The 21,273-nt window shown below is 39.4% G+C and overlaps 1 protein-coding gene across 2 annotated transcripts in view; it reads left to right on the top strand.

Moving 5' to 3' along the window:
• Window positions 1-21,273, top strand: part of SLIT3 (slit guidance ligand 3) — a 418,035-nt gene that overhangs the window by 29,533 nt on the left and 367,229 nt on the right. For both annotated transcript variants that reach the window (XM_081845905.1, XM_081845904.1), the window contains exons 2-3: window positions 8,651-8,722; window positions 10,147-10,218. In XM_081845905.1, the coding sequence (XP_081702031.1) occupies window positions 8,651-8,722; window positions 10,147-10,218 (144 nt within the window). The remainder of the gene's footprint in view (window positions 1-8,650; window positions 8,723-10,146; window positions 10,219-21,273) is intronic.

The following is a 21,273-nucleotide window of genomic DNA, read 5'->3' as shown; positions in this document are numbered from 1 at the left end:
AGTGACATGCTAAACTATATATAGCTGACAAATGTGCCCTGTGATTACTTGGAAACCACAAAATGCTTGTTCTTCCCTTCTCCACCTTGAAATGGCCAAGATCTAAGTGCCACAGTGGTGGTTGTTAGTAGCTGGTGGGAGAAAACCCAGCCTACAGAAATGAACTGGTTTTTGGCTTGTTGAATTGGTGGGCTGGCCCTTGGAGGCTTCTGTCTGGAGACCTCTGGAGAATCACAGCACCTGCTGTGGCTGCAGAGATCGGTAACTTGTAACTGCTGCCTCCTGTGCTGTTTTTGCTGTATTAGCAGCACCAAAGTGACCTCTCCAAGGTGCAAGCCAGCGCACTGTGTATGGAGGTCCTGGGGTGCCCAGACGATGCATTGGGCACCAGCTTGGCTGTAGGAGTTGGCTAAAGGAGGCATAAAAGGCTGGACCTTGAGGTTATAAATATTACATTTTGGCAGGGTATAGCAATAGTTTTTCCAGAGTTCAAGAATTGTTCTTGTTGTTCTTGTTGTTCTTGTTGTTCTTGTTGTTGTTGTTTTACAGTTGAGTTTGAAAAGCTGCATCGAAAGTGGGTTCTTTTTTGGGGGGGTAGTGTGTGTGTATCAGATTTTACTTTGAATGTACTCTTGTAATACTCCAGTGTCTTTAAAAGTCACATTTGAAGTGGAATTTGGCTGCTGCATGTACTTAACATTAATAGCTACTCATAATGAAGAAAAGCTGCTCATCATAAAGGCTAATGGTCAAGAATGTGTATCATCTGCATGTTGCGTTAGACAAAGTGAACTGAATAAACACATCAGTTGTACTCTGGCTGACTGAATCCACTAGTTCTTCTACATTAGCCCCAGGAATCATTTAAAATCCAGCAGCTGAGCTCATATTGTGCCTGTAGGGGTTTTCCCTTTAAACTGATTGGCTGTAAGCAGTCTCTTTTCTGGTCTGCTTTGCATGGTCCACACTCATCCAAATCAGACCCAAGCCTATTGGGCCTCCTGCCAGGGAACTTGGAGGAAATGTAGCCAGGCCTGGCTTGGAAGCTGCTTTTGGCTGCACTGCCCCCACAAAGGTTTTTGTTCCTTCCCCATCCCTGTACAAATGCTTCTAACGCCAACTTTTGCTGGTGGGAGGAACACAAAGGGTGTGACTATAGCTGGGCACAATCCACCATTAGCGTGGAACAGTCTACAGTGGTACCTCGGGTTACATATGCTTCAGGTTACATACACTTCAGGTTACAGACTCCGCTAACCCAGAAATATTACCTCAGGTTAAGAACTTTGCTTCAGGATGAGAACAGAAATCGTGCAGCGGCGGCACAGCAGCAGCAGTGGGAGGCCCCATTATCTAAAGTGGTGCTTCAGGTTAAGAACAGTTTCAGGTTAAGAACGGACCTTTAGAACGAATTAAGTACTTAACCCGAGGTACCACTGTAATCTGGTTTGAGCTTCAGTTTGTTGGCTCTCATCCGTCTATTACTGAGGCAAGACAATGGTCCAGCACCTCCACTGCCACACCTGCAGATGTAAAGGAGAAATAGAGCTGTGTGTCATCAGCATATTGCTGAAAACATACTCCAAACCCCTCTGGATGACCCCACTCAGCGGTTTCATGTAGATGTCAAACAGTATAGGTAATGTGAACGTCAGTTTGCCTAATAGGTAATTATTTCAGTATAAACCTACTGAGGTGAGGAAAGAGCTTCTAGTTATTTACAGAACTTCTTTCACTTGGAACTATTCTATTGAAGTCAATTATGAGGATTGGCTGTTGTATTGGGAATGTTCTATTAATAAATAAGCTCTTGATTGTTTTAGTTTAAAATGATCAAGATTAAACCTTAGTTGGAGTTTATGGAATTCAGAACTATAGGGAGGGAAGTTGCTAGCAGGTACAATGGAAGAACACAACCAATAGTATATGTTGTAGGGAGTAACAACTGTTGCCATATTTGCTGAGAGAGAAGCAGGGCCACAGGTCATGCAGGTTATGAATGTATGAGACTCATTTCATAACTGTTTTTTGGAATGCTAAAACAAATGTTAATGTTTCCTGGCTATTCAAAGCTGCTTTTACTGGAAATAGCTGGCATTCTAAATATACAGAAATAGCAAATCTAGCACATAAAGTGTTGATAAATTGTTAAATTGTTAAACTCATTATTTACAGTTCCATTTAAAAGGGAAAATTTTCTAACCCATGTAATTATTGAGTAATTTGTGCTTCAGCAGTTTGTTGCATACATTTTATCGCAATAATGTGATAAAGTGAGCTTGAAGAACTGGGCTTGAAGAACTGAGAATGTCATTGAATTCAGTGATGCTTTTTCACTCAGTCTTTGATATAGCAGAAGATTCTGCTAAGAGAAGAGGAAGGGAGTCAGCTGTTTCCCTCCCCCAATCTGTTCCTTGGGGTAGGGAAGAATCTCCAGAACTGCTCTAGAAGGTGCTGAGAGAAGCTGCAGGGAGAAAGGGGGAAATTGGTGAGAAATCATATTCCCTCTTCTCTTATTAGTGGAGAGCAACACTAGGTCAAAGAATATTCCATGAAGGGCACCACTGGATACAGCCCCAAGTGTCTTTCTTAGTAAGAAAATTTCCTTTGAACCATCTGTTCAGAAGCTGATGCCACTATCCTCTCATGTTGTCTCCTGCAACTGTGATGTAAAATGAGGATTCAAAACTCAGGTAAATGGAAATTACCGTATTTTTCGCTCTATAAGACGCACCAGACCATAAGACGCACCTAGTTTTTGGAGGAGGAAAACAAGAAAAAAAAATATTTTGAATCTCAGAAGCCAGAACAGCTGCTGAGTGAAAGCAGCAATCCCTCTTGCTGTTCTGGCTTCTGGGATAGCTGCGCAGCCTGCATTCGCTCCATAAGACACACACACATTTCCCCTTACTTTTTAGGAGGGAAAAAGTGAGTCTTATGGAGCAAAAAATACGGTATATGGTCTGAAGTCCATTGTTAATGGTGTAACATCCTTTAACTGCAGAATATCCCTTCTCAACATGTTCCCTTCTTGCTTCATAACTGCTTCACCTTCTTTTAAAGATGACAGCTTACTGATGGCCACCTGTGCATATTTTCCTTAGCAAATACCGGTAAAACTTATTACCATGTGTTTGAAGGATACAGCATTTGAGCAGTAATATCTCAGTAATATCTCTTCTTTCATGTACTGAATTAAATACATGATAATACTTTGAAAATGATCTTCTGCTCAGCACACATTTTGTTGAACAACTTGAGTAACTTGCACTTCCTCACTGCTTTCTAAAATTCTGCACGCATCTCTAACATTGCTCCTTCTACTTACTATTACTATGGGTTGTTTGTAACTTTCATTGTGCTTTTGAAACGCCTTCTCTATTCAATGTGCACCATATATTTATGTTAACATTTTGGTATCATTTTTGGCATCTATAGCTAGCAGTGTTTTTACAGCTGCTTTAGTGATAATTGTGTTTTGGTTTAACTTTCTTCTCATTAACAACAATCTGTTTCCCCACAACTGTAATAGTGAAGGGAAACATCAACAATGTAGGCATATATCGGTACCGTATGTACTCTTTTGTTGTAACTTGTTCCTGCATCACTGCTAATGGAGACTGTTGTGTATTGAGTCAAAGGATTTTATATCTGTATTATTATTGTCTGTATTTGCATTAGGGTAAAGTAACTGCCTTTTGGTTCCAGAGGGTACAGCTACTATTGGTTCATTTAAGCTGCTGTATTTGGATCCTCTGTCTTATTGGTTTCCTCCAAAAGGCAGGACTGTGATTGCCTAATATTGTTCCCTCCAAAATTGTATCCTTTCTAGCTGGTTCCCTGTCCCTATAAATGTAGCTCTCCCCTCCATCAGGCCCCAGTCTTGTTGCTATAATAAAGAAGTGTTACTAGAGAACTGTCTCCAGCATATTATGTCAAGAGAGCTGAAATCACAAACCCCACGTCACAACAGAGACACTCAACTTTTTGGCAAGTCAAGGTGTTGATAGTGGTGTACAGAGCCCTAAGTGGCTCAGGGCCTGAGTACCTTCCTCAATACCTCCTGATCCTTGCTCTGAGATCAGTGAGGAAGGCCCTGCTCATGGTCCCATCAGTGGGCATTGTCCAATGTACTGTGACTGTAAACAGAGACTTCTCAGTAGTAGCTGTGTGGTAATGGTGCTCCCTCCCTGAAGATGAGGGTACTTCCTTTACAACAGACATTCAGTATCTTCTAACATCTGTCTTGTTGCTAGTTTTTCAAAACTCAGTACTGTGATTGTAATAGCATATTTTACATGTTGATAAAAATGCCTTTAATTTTTTTTCATTTTCTTGGCCATTACCAAAAAGTCCACTTTTTCAAAGCTGCAATTATAGTAAAACTAGCTATTTCCACAAACTGTCAGTCCTGTAACACTGAAATTAGGATTTAGCACCCTGGCTTCAATGTATAACATAATGTGGGTCCCACTAATTCACACAAAAGATTACTCTAATCTGTGTTTTCATCTCCCCTTAAATAGCCCAGTAGAAGTTCAGTTAAGTTCCAAGTTGCTGAAAATGTACATTTTGTGTTCTTGAGAGAACTGTAACCAGCAGAGGGCAGTATGAGGCATTCTCTAGTCCAGTGGTTGTCTCAATATGTATGTCTCAAATGTAAGATTAAGGAGGTCCAGATGGATTGTTGTCAGGTGACATACAGGTCTTCATATTGAGCCCGTTTCTTATGTTAAGATAAAGTCAAGAGGGAAGTGCCAGGTTGACCAGATACCGCCTCTTGACTTGCATTATTTCAGCTGAAACATGTGACTCTAATCTACTGCTGAAGCTAAGTGGATCTGGCCTGGGCAGAATACCATCTGGGAGCCATATGTGGCTGTTCTTAGCTCTACGAAGGCAAAACTGGTACAAATGTAATAAATAAATAAATAAGGGCATAATTAAAGCATCTGTGTCCCCATTTGTGGGAATACCCCCCCCCCCCGCAAAAGCTCTCAGAGGGTCTTCTTCCTCTCTTAGAACCACAGATTTGAGGCAGGAAACCAAGTACATATGGTGATACCAAGCAACAGAGAAGTGTTATTAGAACTGCGGGGGGTGGGGGTGGGATATACTTTTTATTGATCTGAAAAAATGACCAAGATCCCATCTGTACTATACATTGAAAGCAGTATCATACCACTTTAAACAGTAATGGCCTCCCCAAAATAATGATGGGAACTGTGGTTTAAGAGCCCTGAGAGTTGTTAGGAGATCCTTTTTCTCCTCACCGAGCTAAAATTCACAGAGTAGTTTAGCAATCCATCCCTCCTCCCAGGGAACTCTTGGAATCGTAGCTCTATGAGAATAGGATTCTCCTAACAACTCTTGGTATCCTTCCCAGGATTTGGGGGAGTAAGCCATGACTGTTTTAAGTGGGATGTTACTGCTTTAAATGTATAGTGCAGATGGCAGCTGAATATATTTGAAGGCTTAAGGTTCTAGGAAGATCTGGTAGGGGAGGAGAGTGTGATTAGGAGTGAGAGAAGAAGTAAAAGTTAACTGCAGACTGAGGGCAGTAACTAGCTTTTAACTGCAGCAGCAGGCCACAAATAGGAAGTTGTGGCACAGTTAATTGGCAAGTTTGTGGGACCCAGGAAAAGTTCAAACTCTTGGTTGGCCAAGATAATAATTTGTTCAGTGCCAAATTTTTGTATCAAACGTAAGTGTGGGATGATTCTTTCCTTCTTGAGGCTTTTCCTACCTGTGTCCTCTTTTCCCTGTTCTGTACTGGAAAGTGAGTGGTGTGAAGAAAGAGACTTATAGTCCATTCAATTGTGATGAATGAGGAACAATTTACCTCACACCTTGGACTGTTTACCTAACCTATTGAGGTAAGGTGGAGGATTATGATCTCACCAAAGAATTTTCTAGATTAGGCTGCAGCTCCTGGAATTCTACTATACAGTACCAGATAAGACACCTGTATGGCCTGTTGCAGTGGCCATGGTCATACTCAATTTATATATCACATTTTATGTCTGTGCTCAGAGCAGTTCACATAAGAAACAAAAACCATCTAAATACTGTGGTACAGTAACAATACATAGTATAAAAAGTATACCTGAAAACATTACACTAAAAACCCCAACCATTAACAGTTCATTTGGTATGCATCAAAATGTCACCAATCAGGTTCACCAATATAGCAAGTAAAAAGATATTATAACTTCACACTCAAACCCAGTAAAATTAATACATAGTAATCCCCACCCTTTTATGCTTCAACCCAAGACAAGAAAATCCCCTCAGAACTATCACAAAGGCTCCCAGGGGCTAGAGAGCGGTACAAGGTACACAGAAACAACAATTTCCTGATACGCAGGCAATTGTGAAGGAAACAGTAGGAAGCTTTTACGTATTTGTGGACAGCTGATGGTACAAGTCACGTAGCTAAAGGGTGTGGGGTAAAACAAAGGTGTGGGAGGGGACAGAGTTAATGGTGGAGGTGGGTATTTCAGTGCAGCCAAGTGCTGCACTTAGACTTCAAATTTCAGAGGGTGGTGATATGTGGCAAGTAACAAAGTTGAAAATATGGAGAAGTGTTTAAGGAGGAGAACAGTTGACTACCAGGCTGGAAAAGGAAGAGGCTGCCAAAATACTGTTTTGTTGCCTTCTCTTAAAGCTCCATGAAACATGAGTACTTTGTATACGCAAATTGCTACTGAATGTTTAATAATAGGCCTTTCACTGTGTTGGCCTGTAGGGTTGCCAAGTCTCTCTCTCCTCACAGGGCCAGCGGGCCAGGGAGATGAGCCAGTTAGTTCAAGGATGTTGCCTGTTTGAGCAGGAAGTGGATGTTGGTGGTACATTGAGATTTTTAAATTTTTCTTTAAGTTTACTGCAAACAAATCTCAAGTGGAGGACTGATGGACTCATTTGCATGTGTTTCCAAAGCATATGTTTTATGTCTTTGTTAGCATTTGCTTCTTAGGTTCTTGCTTTTACAGGACAAAAAAATAAATAAAAATACTTAGATTGAAAGTGTATGCTGGAAAAAGGGAAAAGTTTAAATTCACTTGAGGGTTTAAGTATCCTTGTGGGTGTGGGCAGGAAAGACTGAGGGTGGGCCTTGTAGAAAATAGCTTTCTCTCTTGTTCCAGCTCCTTTACATGAAATTGGTCTTCTAGTGAGCAAGTTAGGCCCTATAACTTAACACCATCCTTATCACTGTCTATGCAGGCTGAACTGAGTTGGAGTCTACAGGTTTCCCACCTGTGTCATAATTTCACGGCACCTGAATACCTGACAATCCAGTTAATGATGGTTTTAAACAAATGAAAATTCACAGGAGAGAAGGGGCCTAGAATGCCATAACTGTTAAGGATAAAATTCCACTGAAACAATTGACTCCATGTTTGAAAAAAAATAAATATAGCATGTCATGCCAATCAGGCTCATGGATTTGCTAAAATTATTCAAAAGTTGTACATTAAGGCTAGAAGTCTGTGGGTGGTTAACTGGGATTAACCTTGAATAGCATACTGGAACTTCTCAATAAACATGTTTAAGATTAAATTTTATCATTTTTTTATTATGTGCCCATTTTATGTTTTAGTATTTACAAGCAGCAAGGTAATATGTTTATCTACAGGATGGGATATTAATTAAAAATTACACATAGATTAAAAATCAATTACCATGAGCTTCATGAAGTACTGATTCTACAAGTGGAGATATGACAGACAATGTTTAAACTGAAGCAGAAAATGTGAAGAAAACAAATTGTGCATCAAGGGAATTTAGATTCTGAATAATACAAATCAGTTTAAAATGTGTACATAAAATCATTTTGTATGCATGTTGTCAAGTAGCATCTTTATTCATGATTAGTGTTTATGATGCAGATTTTATAATAATACAGGGACAGGAAAAATGCATTGTTATGTAATAGACAACAGGACTGCAGTGTATAGTATTAGATAGGGAAAGCTAATATTTGAAACTATCACAGCCTGGATTTTGCTTTTTAAAAGCGTACATGAAAATCTCAGTGTTAACACCAAGAGAGGTTTTTTTAATGTACTGCCTATACATTAAAATAAATATAAAATGTCAAATTATGCAAAATTCCATGTGTGCCGGTATTTAGAAAAGTATTACTCTTCTCAATAGTATAGGCAACCATGACTACCAATTTGCTCTGCCCTGGAAACAAGACATGTTTCTCTGCAGAACGGACCAGTACTAGTTCGGTGTGATAGTGACATTTAAATTTGGTTCAGCTCCGGCTCAGTACTGGGAAAAGTATTATTATTATTATTTTGGCTTGCAACAGTGCCCTGACTTTCATATAGTTAATTAACTTCAGTTGAGTAGCCATCTGTGGTTGTTCTGGAAAAGAGTGATAGAGTTGTGAAAAGGGAAATGCAGTAATAGCTCTAGTAGTAGTATTGCCTGCAGCAAGTTGCTGACATTATTCAAGTACCAATTGGTCTTGTCTGGCACACCAGTCTTTACAAACTTGCTAAATGCCTTGTGGCATGAATAAATTAATCTTGTCTTCCTAGGTGCGCTCTCTCCCTCTCAGACAGATAGTTATTTCTTAAATTGTTGAAATGCCTAGCAGGTGCATTTCTCAAACATGAATTTACTTTTTCTTTTGCAGTGACTTAGACAGAAACAACATTACAAGGATTACAAAGGTGGACTTTGCTGGGCTTAAGAATCTTCGTGTTCTGTGAGTATTGGGGGGGGGGGAGTCTCCCTAAAGCAGTTCCTTTTATTTTAGTATTCAGCAGCTATCTACCACAAGCAATAAAATTCCCTCTGTGTTGTCAGTCTTCAAGTTGATACACAGCTGTGCTGCATACACTGTATTGAATTTATATGCGAAAAGTACACTTTTCAAAGGTACAATGTCAGGCACATTGCACTTTCCACACTTGATTTTGATAAGTCTATTGTATCATTTCGCTTGCTTGTAAATTGACTTTACTAAATTAGTAAGCAGGAAGTTCTGTAGAGTTCTGTAGGATATTGACTTAGACTTAAGCAGTGCAGTCCTAAATAGTAAAAGCCGGCTCAGTTCAGCGAGTTCACACCCAGAAAAAGTGTGAATAGCATTACTGCCTAAGTGACATTTCATAAGTGACACCAACAAAAAAACAACAACAGACAATGGTCTGATTTATTGAAGTTATGCTGTGGTAGAAATATCTGTGTGCAAATGTGTTAGCAAACCATTAAATGCTCACTAATAAAATGTGTGACTTTAACAAGTCCCCCCCCCCCCCCCCGAATATGGTTAGTCAAATAAGTCATGTTGAACTCAGCTGAATTCTGGTATTTAGAATTGCAGCCTGAGGCCAAGTTTGTACATGGCTGTTAGTCACTCAAAGACCACAGTAATAACTTGCATGCATGAAAGAGACATTACAGATCTAACACAGACAGATATAAATCAGCTGATAGCTCTTATATAGAGTTTTTCAATTGGTATGGTTTTCTGTTAAGTTGATAACAATACTTCAAGCCTGATTAACACTTGATGCACATGTCATTCAGTAGCTAAGTAGAGCTGATGATTACTACACCCTGTACTGCATAATCCTATATATGTTTACTCATAAGCAAGTTCTACTGTGTTCATTGTCGTCTATTTCTGGGTAATGCATAGGATTGCAACCTTTTTAACCTATTACTGTCTTCTACCAAACATATAAGTTGACGCAAGGAATTCTGTCACCGCCCTTCCCCTATGCCACATCTAATTTCTATGCCCTTATTAGTCAGTGTCATTGTCATATGATAGATAAGAAAAGAAACTAATGGATAAACTCATTTTTAAGCAGGAATTGTTTTCATTTGGGGAGGGATGAGTTGGTATCTTCTCTGTTTCCCTAGTTAATATGACTGGTTTTTAGATTGTTTAATAGTTCTATTTTAATGTGAATGTTTTGCAACATTGTATTTTAGTGGTTTGCTATTCGCTGCCTTGAGATCCCTTTGGGATGAAGGCTAGTTGAATATAATAAACATTTGTTTTGGAAAGAGTGGGAAGCTAACCTTTGTGATGTATTTATTTTTTACATAGGCAATTTGAGTAATTTGAAGATTGCTTATATTTTTAACATCATCAAATATCTTTTTTTTCTAAAATAGGCATTTGGAAGAGAATCTAATTAGTGTAATAGAACGTGGAGCATTTCAGGATCTAAAGCAACTTGAACGGCTGTAAGTATTCTCTCTTGCTAAACCATCTAAATTGTACAGTTGAGAGATGGTAAAGCTATCTTGATGTGATGGAGGGTGGGGTAGGGGTGGCATATCACATAGTGATACCTTGGTTTACGAACTTAATCCATTCCTGAAGTCCGTTCTTAAACCAAAACCATTCTTAAACTGAGGTGCGCTTTCCCTAATGTGGCCTCCCACTGCTGGTGCTCTTCCACTGTTCGGATTCCATTCTTAGACCGAGGTAAAGTTCTCAAACCGGTACACTATTTTTGGTTTTGTGGAGTTCATAAACCGAATCGTTCTTAAACAGGACTGTTCTTAAACCGAGGTACCACTATACATGTTAACATAGCAGCTGTCTCACTCTGGGGGGTGGGGAAATGGTTTGAGCTTGAGGATGGAATATATTCAAGCTGTTAAAACTGAATAAACAAGTTATGATTGCTATTTTGTGATCTATGAAAAGCACTGAATAATAACCATAATAGCACCACCAGTGTGCATGACATTTTACAGAGTACAAAAGAATAGTTTCTTACAAGAATCTTACAATCTAAAATTCAACACAGGGGAATCAACAGAGTTAGATAATACAGATATTTCAGTTGCACATGCTTTAACTGAGTTGCATGCCAAGTTCCTGAAGGGCATAGGCATCCTAGAATTGTAGAGCTGGAAAGATCCCAAAGTGTCATCTAGTCCAACCTACTGCAATGCGTGAATCACAGCTAAATAATCCCTGACAGATGACCATCCAACCCCTGCTTAAAAACCTCCAATGAAGGAGAGTCCACCACCTTCTTAGGTAGTTTGTTCCACTGTCAAACAGCTCTTACTTTCATAAAGTCATTCCTAATGCTTAGTTGGAATTGCTTTTTGTGTAATTTGAATTCATTGGCTCAGACCCTGCCCTCTGGAGCAGCAGAAAAGAATCTTGTGCCATCTTCTGTGTGACAGCCCTTCAGTTATTTGAAGATGGCTGTCATACCACCTCTTCTTCAGGCTAAACATAACCAACTCCATCAGTTGCTCCTTATGAAGTAGGGAGGTTAATACAAAGGTGGGCTTTAAGGAGAGATGTGAAGTTGTTCTGCCAGACAGTTCTAAGTATACATGGCAGAAAGGGAGAATGGATGGAGATCTTTGGGTAATTGAAGAATCTGGAGAAGGAACTCTAACGCACAGTGATATATCAGGCTATAAGTGTTGAATGGTTTCTTTAAATGTAAAGGTTCATCATTGTTCCACCTAATGTGTATGTCTTTAAGGGGCCAGAGCAAGGGCCAGAGCAAGATAACGAGACCCAGCTTTACAGCTGTGAAACATAGCAGGTGCTGCTGAGTTGCATTGATTAAGGTGTGTCAGCATTTGCATGTAGTATATAAGGAGCAGCACCTAGCTCTCCCATTACCCTGGGGGTTGGGTTGGTGGTTGGGTCTGGTTTGTTGTTAATGTATTTAGTGTATAAGGAGTTTTTGTTTTTTTGTAATTAAAACCTTGTTTAAGTTATTTTTGAGTCCCTTTTTAATGCATGGTCTCCCCAGCAAGCTCTCTGCAGCGCTACCATACTACAAATACCCAACAATAAGACCATCACGAGAGATGGTCAGGGAAGCTGTGTAGGACTTTGAAAATAAAGGCAAAGCAGGTTGTGCTAGATCCAGGAATCGACAGGAAGCCAGTGCATAGGGATTTAAGGTGATCAGATGGCCAGGGAATGAATGATTTTGGCAGCAGAGTGCTGGATATATGTGAGGGTATAAAGTTGAGAAAACAGAACACCAGAGAGAAGATTGCATAAGCTGAGATAATAGATGAGCAGGGCATGAATGAGAGTTTTTGCCAAGGTGACAGAGAGAAAGGGCTGAATTTCTGCAAAATTGTAAATGGAGAAGCAACATGGTTTGGCTGCAACAGAGTAGAGAGAACATTCAGTGGATAAGGAAGGTGTACAGGAAGAAGATGTTTGAGGAGAAAAGTTGAGAAGTATTGCATTCTCTCCCCCCCCCCCAATTCATGCACAATGTATTAAACCTTGCATCTTAATATAGTGAGAAAGCTGTGGGGTGTAGTTGTAGTGGTTCTTTTCATCAGAGAGGACAGATAGGAGCCATGTGCTGATATGGTCAAAGTTCAGACTGGCTTATGGTGTTCAATTGCCGTTACTGAAAATCTACAGTTGGCAGCTGAATACCAAAAGGCAGTGTAGGCTCAGCTTAGCATGTGGTGAATAACACCATCTGGCCCAACCTCCAGTAGCATAGCCTGACAAAGCCCACAGTTGCCAAAGGCTCAAATGGTTGTGTAAATGAGCTCTAATAAAATGTGGCCAATCCCTGCAAGTGTTCACATGTCATGGAAAGTGTGACATAATTTGCCGTAGGCTGAATGGGATTGCCTTTTCACTAATGCAGTTTGCAGAGTTCAGTATTGAACATTAGGCCGCATTTTAAAACGGGATTTTATTCATACAATTTCTTTTTTACTCTTGTTGAAAATATTTAATTACACTTGTAGTTTGATCTGTTATATTAGATGAAAAAATATTATTAGCCCTTTTTAATAAAGTAGCTGTTATGACAGCTAGACTCTCTCTGGCCAAATAGTCATTAATATTGCAATAAAATATCAGTGGAAATAATACTTGCTTCATTTGTGGTTGTTCAAAAGGCATGAAACTTCAATGCCAAATGAATGTTGTTTTAATAGTATTTCACTTGCCGACACATCAAAGTAGAGCTAAAACTACAAACTAAAAATATAGACATTTTTCTTTGAAATTTATTGCTTGTTATGGTTCCTGCATGTAAATTTTGAATATATGAAAAGGTCTATAGATTGTATTCAGGCCAAAAACACACTTGTTGACAGCTTTCAAGTTATGTTACTTTGAAGATTTACGCTTCCTAAAAACTGTAACTTAGATTAAGCGTTTGGATGCATATAAGTTCTCAAACCATAATGCAATGATTTACTTTAATAGACAGCAAAATACTTAGGGTGGTTGAAATTACTAAGTGCAAATAAAATGTGGCCTTGGAAAAGGTTGCACCATAGGAAAACTGCTGTTCAGTCAGAGCTGGCGGTGGCTGCTCTGAAATCAGTTATGCCCAGTACTGTGTAGGCAAGTATAGTAGAGCTTCACAGTTGCAGAGATGTGAATAGCTGAAAACTTGTTATTCTTATTAAAGGAGAAGGACCAGTTTAAAAGTCTATTATAGGCTGTAAAAAAAATCTATATATTATTGGCTCCATGTAGTGTACATAGTGCAGGTTGTTGATTTGGGTGCTTAGTTCATATGTTGGAATGTAGTTTGTACACATGGAAACTAACCTCCACTCCCAGTCTTCCAGAAGCTGTACTCCAGTGTAAGCCAATTCTGTATATTGGGGAAGATCTAGTTACAGAATCCCATTTTCATGTTTCAGATAAGTTATTTTGACTGTTTTGAGCTGCTTTCATGGTGGGCTTTTAAAAAAGGCTTTACTCTGAGTGGAAAGGTAGCCACTGGCAAATTCGAGATGACTGCACTGGAAATGGACAGTTCATTTTTTATGCGATATTTACAGGGAGAGGAGGGTGGGAGATAAATTTGGGCTGCGTCAAAGTATATTTTCCTCATTCAAAAGGAATGTTCTGAAATTCTTTGTGAATAGTTTCCTGATTAGTGGATAAAAAGTTGGTGAATTGGGGTAAATAAATGTTTGTTCAGATGTTTCATATTACTTAGGTCATGTTGGATTTATGCTTTAGGGTAACAATTCTTTCAAGATTCAAATTTTATCCTGTGGCTGATACTGATTAAAACTAAGTGCAGTGGACAAAGATTGCTTGTGTAACATCCAGTTAACTAAAGACTTGTTCTGATTTAGCCTCTTTCTCTTTGAGCTTTTGGAAATATTCTTATGGAAGTATAAATACAAACTGTTAAGGCTTTGATTGCATTTGGATCCATGAACAGTATATGAGAAGCCTGCTACCTTTTCCTGTCAGATCACTATGGGGAGGAGAGGGCACCAATTCCCAACATAGTAACAGTTGATATACAATTGTTCGGATATAGTTGGACACCACTTTGAATCAAGATGGTGGACTGAATCGTTCAAAACTAAACTGATTTTAACTACTGATTTGAAAACTGCACTGTGTTTTTTTTTAGTTTCTTGGAATTCCACCAGGTATAAAGCTGCTAGCATCTAATTAATTAATTAATTAATTAATTAATTGATAGCTGGCATATTCTGGTAGGGCTGAAACCCTGGAGATCTGCTGCTGCTCACTTATAGACAATATTGAGCAAGACAGACCAATGGTCTAATTCTGTCTAAGGCAGCTTCCTATTATCCATTACATTGGAACAAATCTAAAATGATATAATTAGATTATCTTCTTAATGTTCCCTTAGAGCAAGAGTAGGAAACATTTTCTATCGGAAAAATCTGTCAGAGACTGCATCTCATGATGGTCACAGCCAGAGCAAAAAGTGGACAGAATTTACAACACTGTATAGTTTCTCTCTCTCCCTTTCTCCGCATGCAAAATTAGGCTGATGGTCCTACCACAGCTTTAGAGCTATGCAGTGTCTAGAAACTTACCGTAACTAAGGAGAATTGCCAGACAGGTTAAAAAAAAACCAAACATTTGTCCACTGGTAAATAGTCTAATGGAAAAGAGTAATGCACTGATATAATAGTAATGAAGTATTAGTGTTGATAGCCACTTATACACCGGCACTGAGAATGGACAGAGTATTAAGTTTTCAACAAGCATCTTAAGTTTTGTACACAACAATCTGCATTATACACACATTTCTGATTATTCAGTAGCCTAGTTGGCATGTGACACCAAGCCGCAGCTTGTATTTCCATGATTTGGATAATAAACCATGATTAAACCTCAAGTTATCATTGACTAGTGATGCTGACTCACAGCTTATTGGCAAGGAGAGATGTCCAGAAGATGGTTATGTTGTAGTTTCTACTTTACTTGCAGCTCTACAGATTTTGGATGAGGCTGGCTTGCAATACAATAATTAATGAGTGTTGAGTTAACGTAAAGCAAGCTTTACAAACTATGAATTACCAGCATGGTTTGTGGCTTATAAACCATGGTTAAGCCACTGGACCATGTTTGGGTGATCAAGGGAACCATAAGTAAGCATTACCTATGAACTAGACCAGGGGTTCATGGCATCGGGAACTGGGTTGGAATGATTCCAAATATATTAAGGATGTAGATAGGCACTTTAACACACACATTTACTTAAGAAATTCAGTACCATGCTGGACAGTGTAGTTATGACTTAATCAAATTAGCATGTTTTATACTATGTGTGGTTAGTGGTTAGATATAAAAGATGTGTTCCTATTCACAGGAAGAAATGTCACACAATGCATGAAGAAGTAAAGGAGAAAACCAAGGTTTTTATTTAATTATTTTGTGGGTGGGGGGGCATTTGTTTTATTTTTAAAAGGCTTGAAGCAGTTGGTAATTAAACCTCCCTGGCTAGTGTCAGCTGCTGCCTTTTAGAAGCGGTTTATTAATATGAACAAGAAAATGTCTTGAATTGAACAACTATACAACTTGGGATAGAAATGCAATGGAACTTCCAGCAGCTATTATATCTTTTTGCACTTTGTTTGTTGGGCTCTGTGATATATGAATTGGAATGAAATCCTTAATCAGTGTTGCCTGTTCAGCATTATTGGTCTGCTAATATGAATGACAGAACAGTAATACTGAGCTCCATTCATGATACAGCATGTCTGTCTTCAGTAAGCAATAACTACACTCTGCAACATGGAACCTTTTTTGATCTCCCTTTACTGATGAGAGTGGACTTTGCTCCTTCCTAAACACTTAAAAATTTGGCGCCTCTTCTACAGAGGAAGCCATTAGCAGCTCTGTCAACAGGCCTTCACAGGAGGAAGCCAAATTCAGGAAAAGGGCAGCTAGAAAGACCACAAGGAACATATTTTGATAAATTATTTTGGTTTGCATGGGTGCATCTGCACAGGCCTGAAAAACACAGAAGCTTATTTTAACTAATAGAATAATAAGCCATCCCGATTTCATCAAAAACATTTGCATAGTAGGTCAGTGACCCATAAGAACTCAAGGAAAAACAAAAAAGGTCATGTTTAAATAGACCAGAGGATTTAAAACCACGATTCCTATGCTTCCAGGCCAAGGATTACAGTTGTGAATGAAGAAAGCACAGCATAGAACTAAAGCTTCTGGAACTATTACTTTAGTTGTTTCTGTATATTCTTTGCTTAAACAATTTTGTAGTTCTGTGACATGTATATTAATGTTTGTACTTCTAAATGCATTAGTGGAATGTTAGGTCCTCTTTATTTGCACCCTCTTCTGTCTTGACTATCACATAAAAGCACAGGATGGTATCCAGCTGGTATCCTGAGGCATACTGCCTCCAACAGCAAAGGTAAAACATAGCCATGATGGCTAGTAGCCACAGATGACCTCATCTGCATTAGGATACTTACAAAGGGCTATTTGAAAGCCTTGTGGTTTGCTTCGAAATTTCAGTAACAGAGGGTTTCAAACGAAAGCATCATCTGGTGTTACTATGATGCCAGGTGATTGACAGGTGGATGGCCCTTCCCACTTGCCAACTCTGGCCTGCTAGAAGTGTGGGACATAAAGATATGACCTCTGGCCAGAAAATGTCCCCCACCCCTGATTTAAAGCCATCCAAATTGGTGGTCATCATTCCCTCTTGCGGGAGCTGATTTCATCTTTAAACTCTGCATTGTGTGAAGAAATACTTTATTATTTTATTTTTCCTGAGTCTTCCAGCATTCAGCTTACAGTGGTGCCCCGCAAGACGAATGCCTCGCAAGACGGAAAACCTGCTAGATGAAAGGGTTTTCCGTTTTGGAGGCGCTTCGCTAAACGAATTTCTGTATGGGGTTGCTTCGCAAGACGAAAAAATCTTGCGACTTCCCGCGGGGTTTTTTCCGCTTTTTCCGCCCTTTTCCTAAGCGCTAAGCCGCTTAACAGCTGATCCGCTGATAAGCCGCCTCTCAGCTGATCGCTAAAAGCCGCTAGACCGCTAATAGCGCTAATCCGCTAAGCTGTCAATGGGCTTGCTTCGCAAGACAAAAAAACCGCTAGACGAAGAGAATCGCAGAACGGATTCTTTTCGTCTTGTGAGGCACCACTGTATTTGGATGTTTCTGAGTTCTAGTGCTTTGAAAGAAGAAGAAGAAAAAATTCTCTATCCACTTTCACCGCACCGTACATATGTTTACACAGTGGTACCTCGGGTTAAGTACTTAATTTGTTCCGGAGGTCCATACTTAACTTGAAACTGTTCTTAACCTGAAGCACCACTTTAGCTAATGGGGCCTCCTGCTGCTGCTGCGCTGCCGGAGCACGATTTCTGTTCTCATCCCGAAGCAAAGTTCTTAACCTGAAGCACTATTTCTGGGTTAGCGGAGTATGTAACCTGAAGCGTATGTAACCTGAAGCATATGTAACCCGAGGTACCACTGTACACCTCTATCACTCATGTTTTCTCAATACTAGAAAGCTCCAAACATTGGAACCTTTCCTCAAAGGGGAGTTGCTCCAGTCCCTTGATCATCTTGGTTGCCCTGTTCAGAGCCTTTCCTACATTATTTTTGAAGTGAGGTGACCAAAATTGTACACAGTATTCCAAGTGTGGTCACAGCATAGATTTGTAGAGCCACAGTTCAATTTCAATTCCTTCCTAATGATCCCTAGGATGGAATTCACTTTTTTCACAGTTGCAATGAATCGGGTATCCACTACAATCCCAAGGCTGTTCCTTATCAGCCACCACCCATTTAGAAACCATAAGCATATATATGGAATATATTTTTTATGCCCCAGCATGCACCACTTGACACCTGTTTACATTGAAATTGCATTTGCCATTTTACTATCCATTCACCAAGTTCAGAGAGGTAATTTTTGGAGATCTTTACAATCCCATTTTGCTTTAACCGCCCTGTACAATTTCAAGTCAGCAAACTTGGCTCCCTCTCTGCTCACCCATAACTCTAGAATTTGTCTGCAGCACTCTTAAAGAGAGCTTAATGAGAGTTTAGCTGTGTCACCTTTTCTTAGGTATATTTTCAACCCTGTTGTTAACATAGCAAGGACACACCTTTAGGTGTGATCGTAGCTGCATTGCCTGTCATGGTTGAATGACATTTTTTCTTGTTGGGACAGAAAAGATGTCAAGAAAGGTGGATGCCTTTAAAATAGCCTACAGTTTCCCAATAAATCTTCAGAGATGATTTTGTTTCCTGGCTAGATGCAAGAGTAAAGTACGTTTGTTAGTTTATTTATATTTAAGATTTCTTCTCCACCCTTCACTATAAAGAGTATCATTAGACTTTGATCCTAACTGACAAATGATGGGCAAAGTCCATCAATAATGAACCTATTCAGCTCTCATTGACCAATGGTATTGTCACTCCTCTCTTCTCAGTATTATTTATGTTCATCTTTGCTTTGTTTACTCTCATTCGCTCTCCAGATATTAACTAAAATCTGCAGCAGCTGCTCCTGTTTCACATGAAAATTTGAGTTGGCTGTTATTATGGCATGAGAATGCTGGAATAGTTTATCCAATTACAGTCTTGGCAGCAGTGTGCCACATTGTCTGCGTCTGTGGTGTTGAATTGAACAGTGTCCCCTACAGTTAGTGGATTCCGAGCTAGTTCAGATGTACAGTATTGTGCAACCAGGTTTACACTATGTAAACAAATTTTTAAGAGCCATTGGGCTCAATCTCTCTGCTGTGATATGCCATGATGCTTATCCCCTTCTGGTTTCTGGCAAACCACAGAAGGAGAAAGGCACAAGAACTTACTGGTTCTTAAAAGTATATTCATTGTTGAGAATGAAGCCCCTTGATAAATACCTGGAGCCTGACCTTTAGCCTTTGACTGGACATCAGAGCAGCACCCTCTGCTTTCTGTACTTCAGATTTCTGCGTCTCCATCTTCAAGTTCTTCTGACTTCTGGGAAACACATCATAGGAACACAGGAAGCTGCCTTATGCAGAGTCAAATCATTGGTCTATCTAGCAGACTGACAGTACTTCTACAGGATTCCAGACAAGGGACCTTTTCAGCCTTTCTTGGAAATGCCAGGGATCGAACCTGGAACCTCCTGTATGCAAAACAGATGCACTACCACTGAGTTATAGGCCTTACTTGAGACCATATATACCATTTAACAATTTAACAACTCAGCTAATAAAAAACTTGGAACATATAAAAGAATCACAGGGTATAATTAACAGGTTGGCCATTTTTATTATTGTTTTAAGTGATCATCTGTCCTACAGTTGAAAGTAAAAACAGATTTGTGAGGTACACCTAAAAATCTATTTTGCTTGAGGGAGAGATCTAAATGAGGGTGAGGATGTTAGGATTCTTGCTCTGTGTTTGCAGTCATGGGATTGTTTTCTATCACATGGTGGTGTATGTTTTCATTCCACATAGTGGGAAGGGATAGAGACAGAATTTTTTTTACTGTGTTCTGTGATGTGGGACTATATTCTCTCTCCCCCCCCCCCTTTGCTGTCTGATGAGAAAGAGGAAGGAGCTAATTCAGAATGCTCTTAGTGTATTATATGTAAATAAAGTAGATTAGCCAAAATGCTGAGCTACTGAGTTTGTTACGTGAACCACTAATACTCTGCAGGTTCCGTAAGCGTGCTGATGCCTTTTGGTATCAGTCGCTGTGATGTTTGGGCTGGAGAAAGCTTTTGAAGCTCCCGAATGACCGACCAGGAGGGAGAGAACATGCCAGTCAGACATGTGTCTCTGCCAGGGTCCTACACACGAGTAGGACAATCCTAACAGATGACATATACAGAACTAAGAAATTGCATAATTCGCTTTCTAAGTGGATTCTGTTTTAGAAGCAAATAAGAGTTGACAATTATAACTGCTAAAATACCTTTACAAATAGAGTTTAATTGGCCAAATGATCAAAGCAATCAAGTTCTGAACAAAACATTAGGTATGTTTTTGTTAATGGATTTCCAACATAAGGGGTTAGCAGTAATATGTCAGTTATTTGAATATATTTGTGTTATTCATATTGTGGTTTTTCTGTTTATATAATGTCTCATATACTTGGCATTTAAAACTTGATTCTTCCTGTAGTTGAAAGGAAGATAAGTCTCAGACTCTTGCTCTACCATAGAACTATTTGGTTCAAACCAGCTATGAAGTAGCTAGTGCTGAAAAGATTAAAACTTGCCACTGTCTGTTAACAAGCCGTCAGATTTGCAAGCATATAAAATAAAACTGCATTTTAAAAAATCTAGTTTGGGGACAGATTTGGGTAGTCACAAGGACCATGATGAAAATAGTAGGGGAATGCTAAAGATAATTCCAAAGCAAATCGGTAAGGAATATCAGAGTAGAGCTCCTGTGCTTCTGTACTCTGATAGAACTCCACTGAGGTCAAAGAAGAAGTGAAGTTAAATGCATTAATACAATTAATGTGCATGCTTTTTTGTTGTTTAAATAGAGGCTGCTGGGAAGTAACTCTAATTATGTGAGCTTCACTTGAAATGTAAATAGCTTTGGAGAGGCAACTTATTATCGGTCCCCACTCTCCATGGTCCTGAGATAGCACAGGCTTCCCAGCAGCTACTATTTACAGAACAAAAAAACAGTATGTTAATTGCATTCACATAATTAATGTCACGTCTAGCTTGACCTTAATGCCATGTCTGGTTTGGGATTGCATAAGGGAAACAGAAAATGTTGCTAAAATGTTCTAGCTCTCCAGTTTAGTTTAATTTATGTAGTAGAGTGATCTTGGGGCAGACCACCACAACATAACAGTAAAATACAATCAACACCTGTTACTGACAGATCAATTTGTCATGTACACCCAATATATTCAGAAACCCTATTTAAAAGCCTGGAGGAAGAGAACTTGTCTTCTGGTGGTGCCAGGAAATAGATAGAGGAGGAATCATCATGAGGAGGGAGGGTGTTCCACAACTGGGGTGCCATTACTGGAATATTCTC

This window comes from Podarcis erhardii (assembly GCF_964252035.2).
Source record: "Podarcis erhardii genome assembly, chromosome: 2".
NCBI classification, from domain to species: domain Eukaryota; kingdom Metazoa; phylum Chordata; class Lepidosauria; order Squamata; family Lacertidae; genus Podarcis; species Podarcis erhardii.
This window is presented reverse-complemented; position numbering and strand designations above follow the sequence as displayed.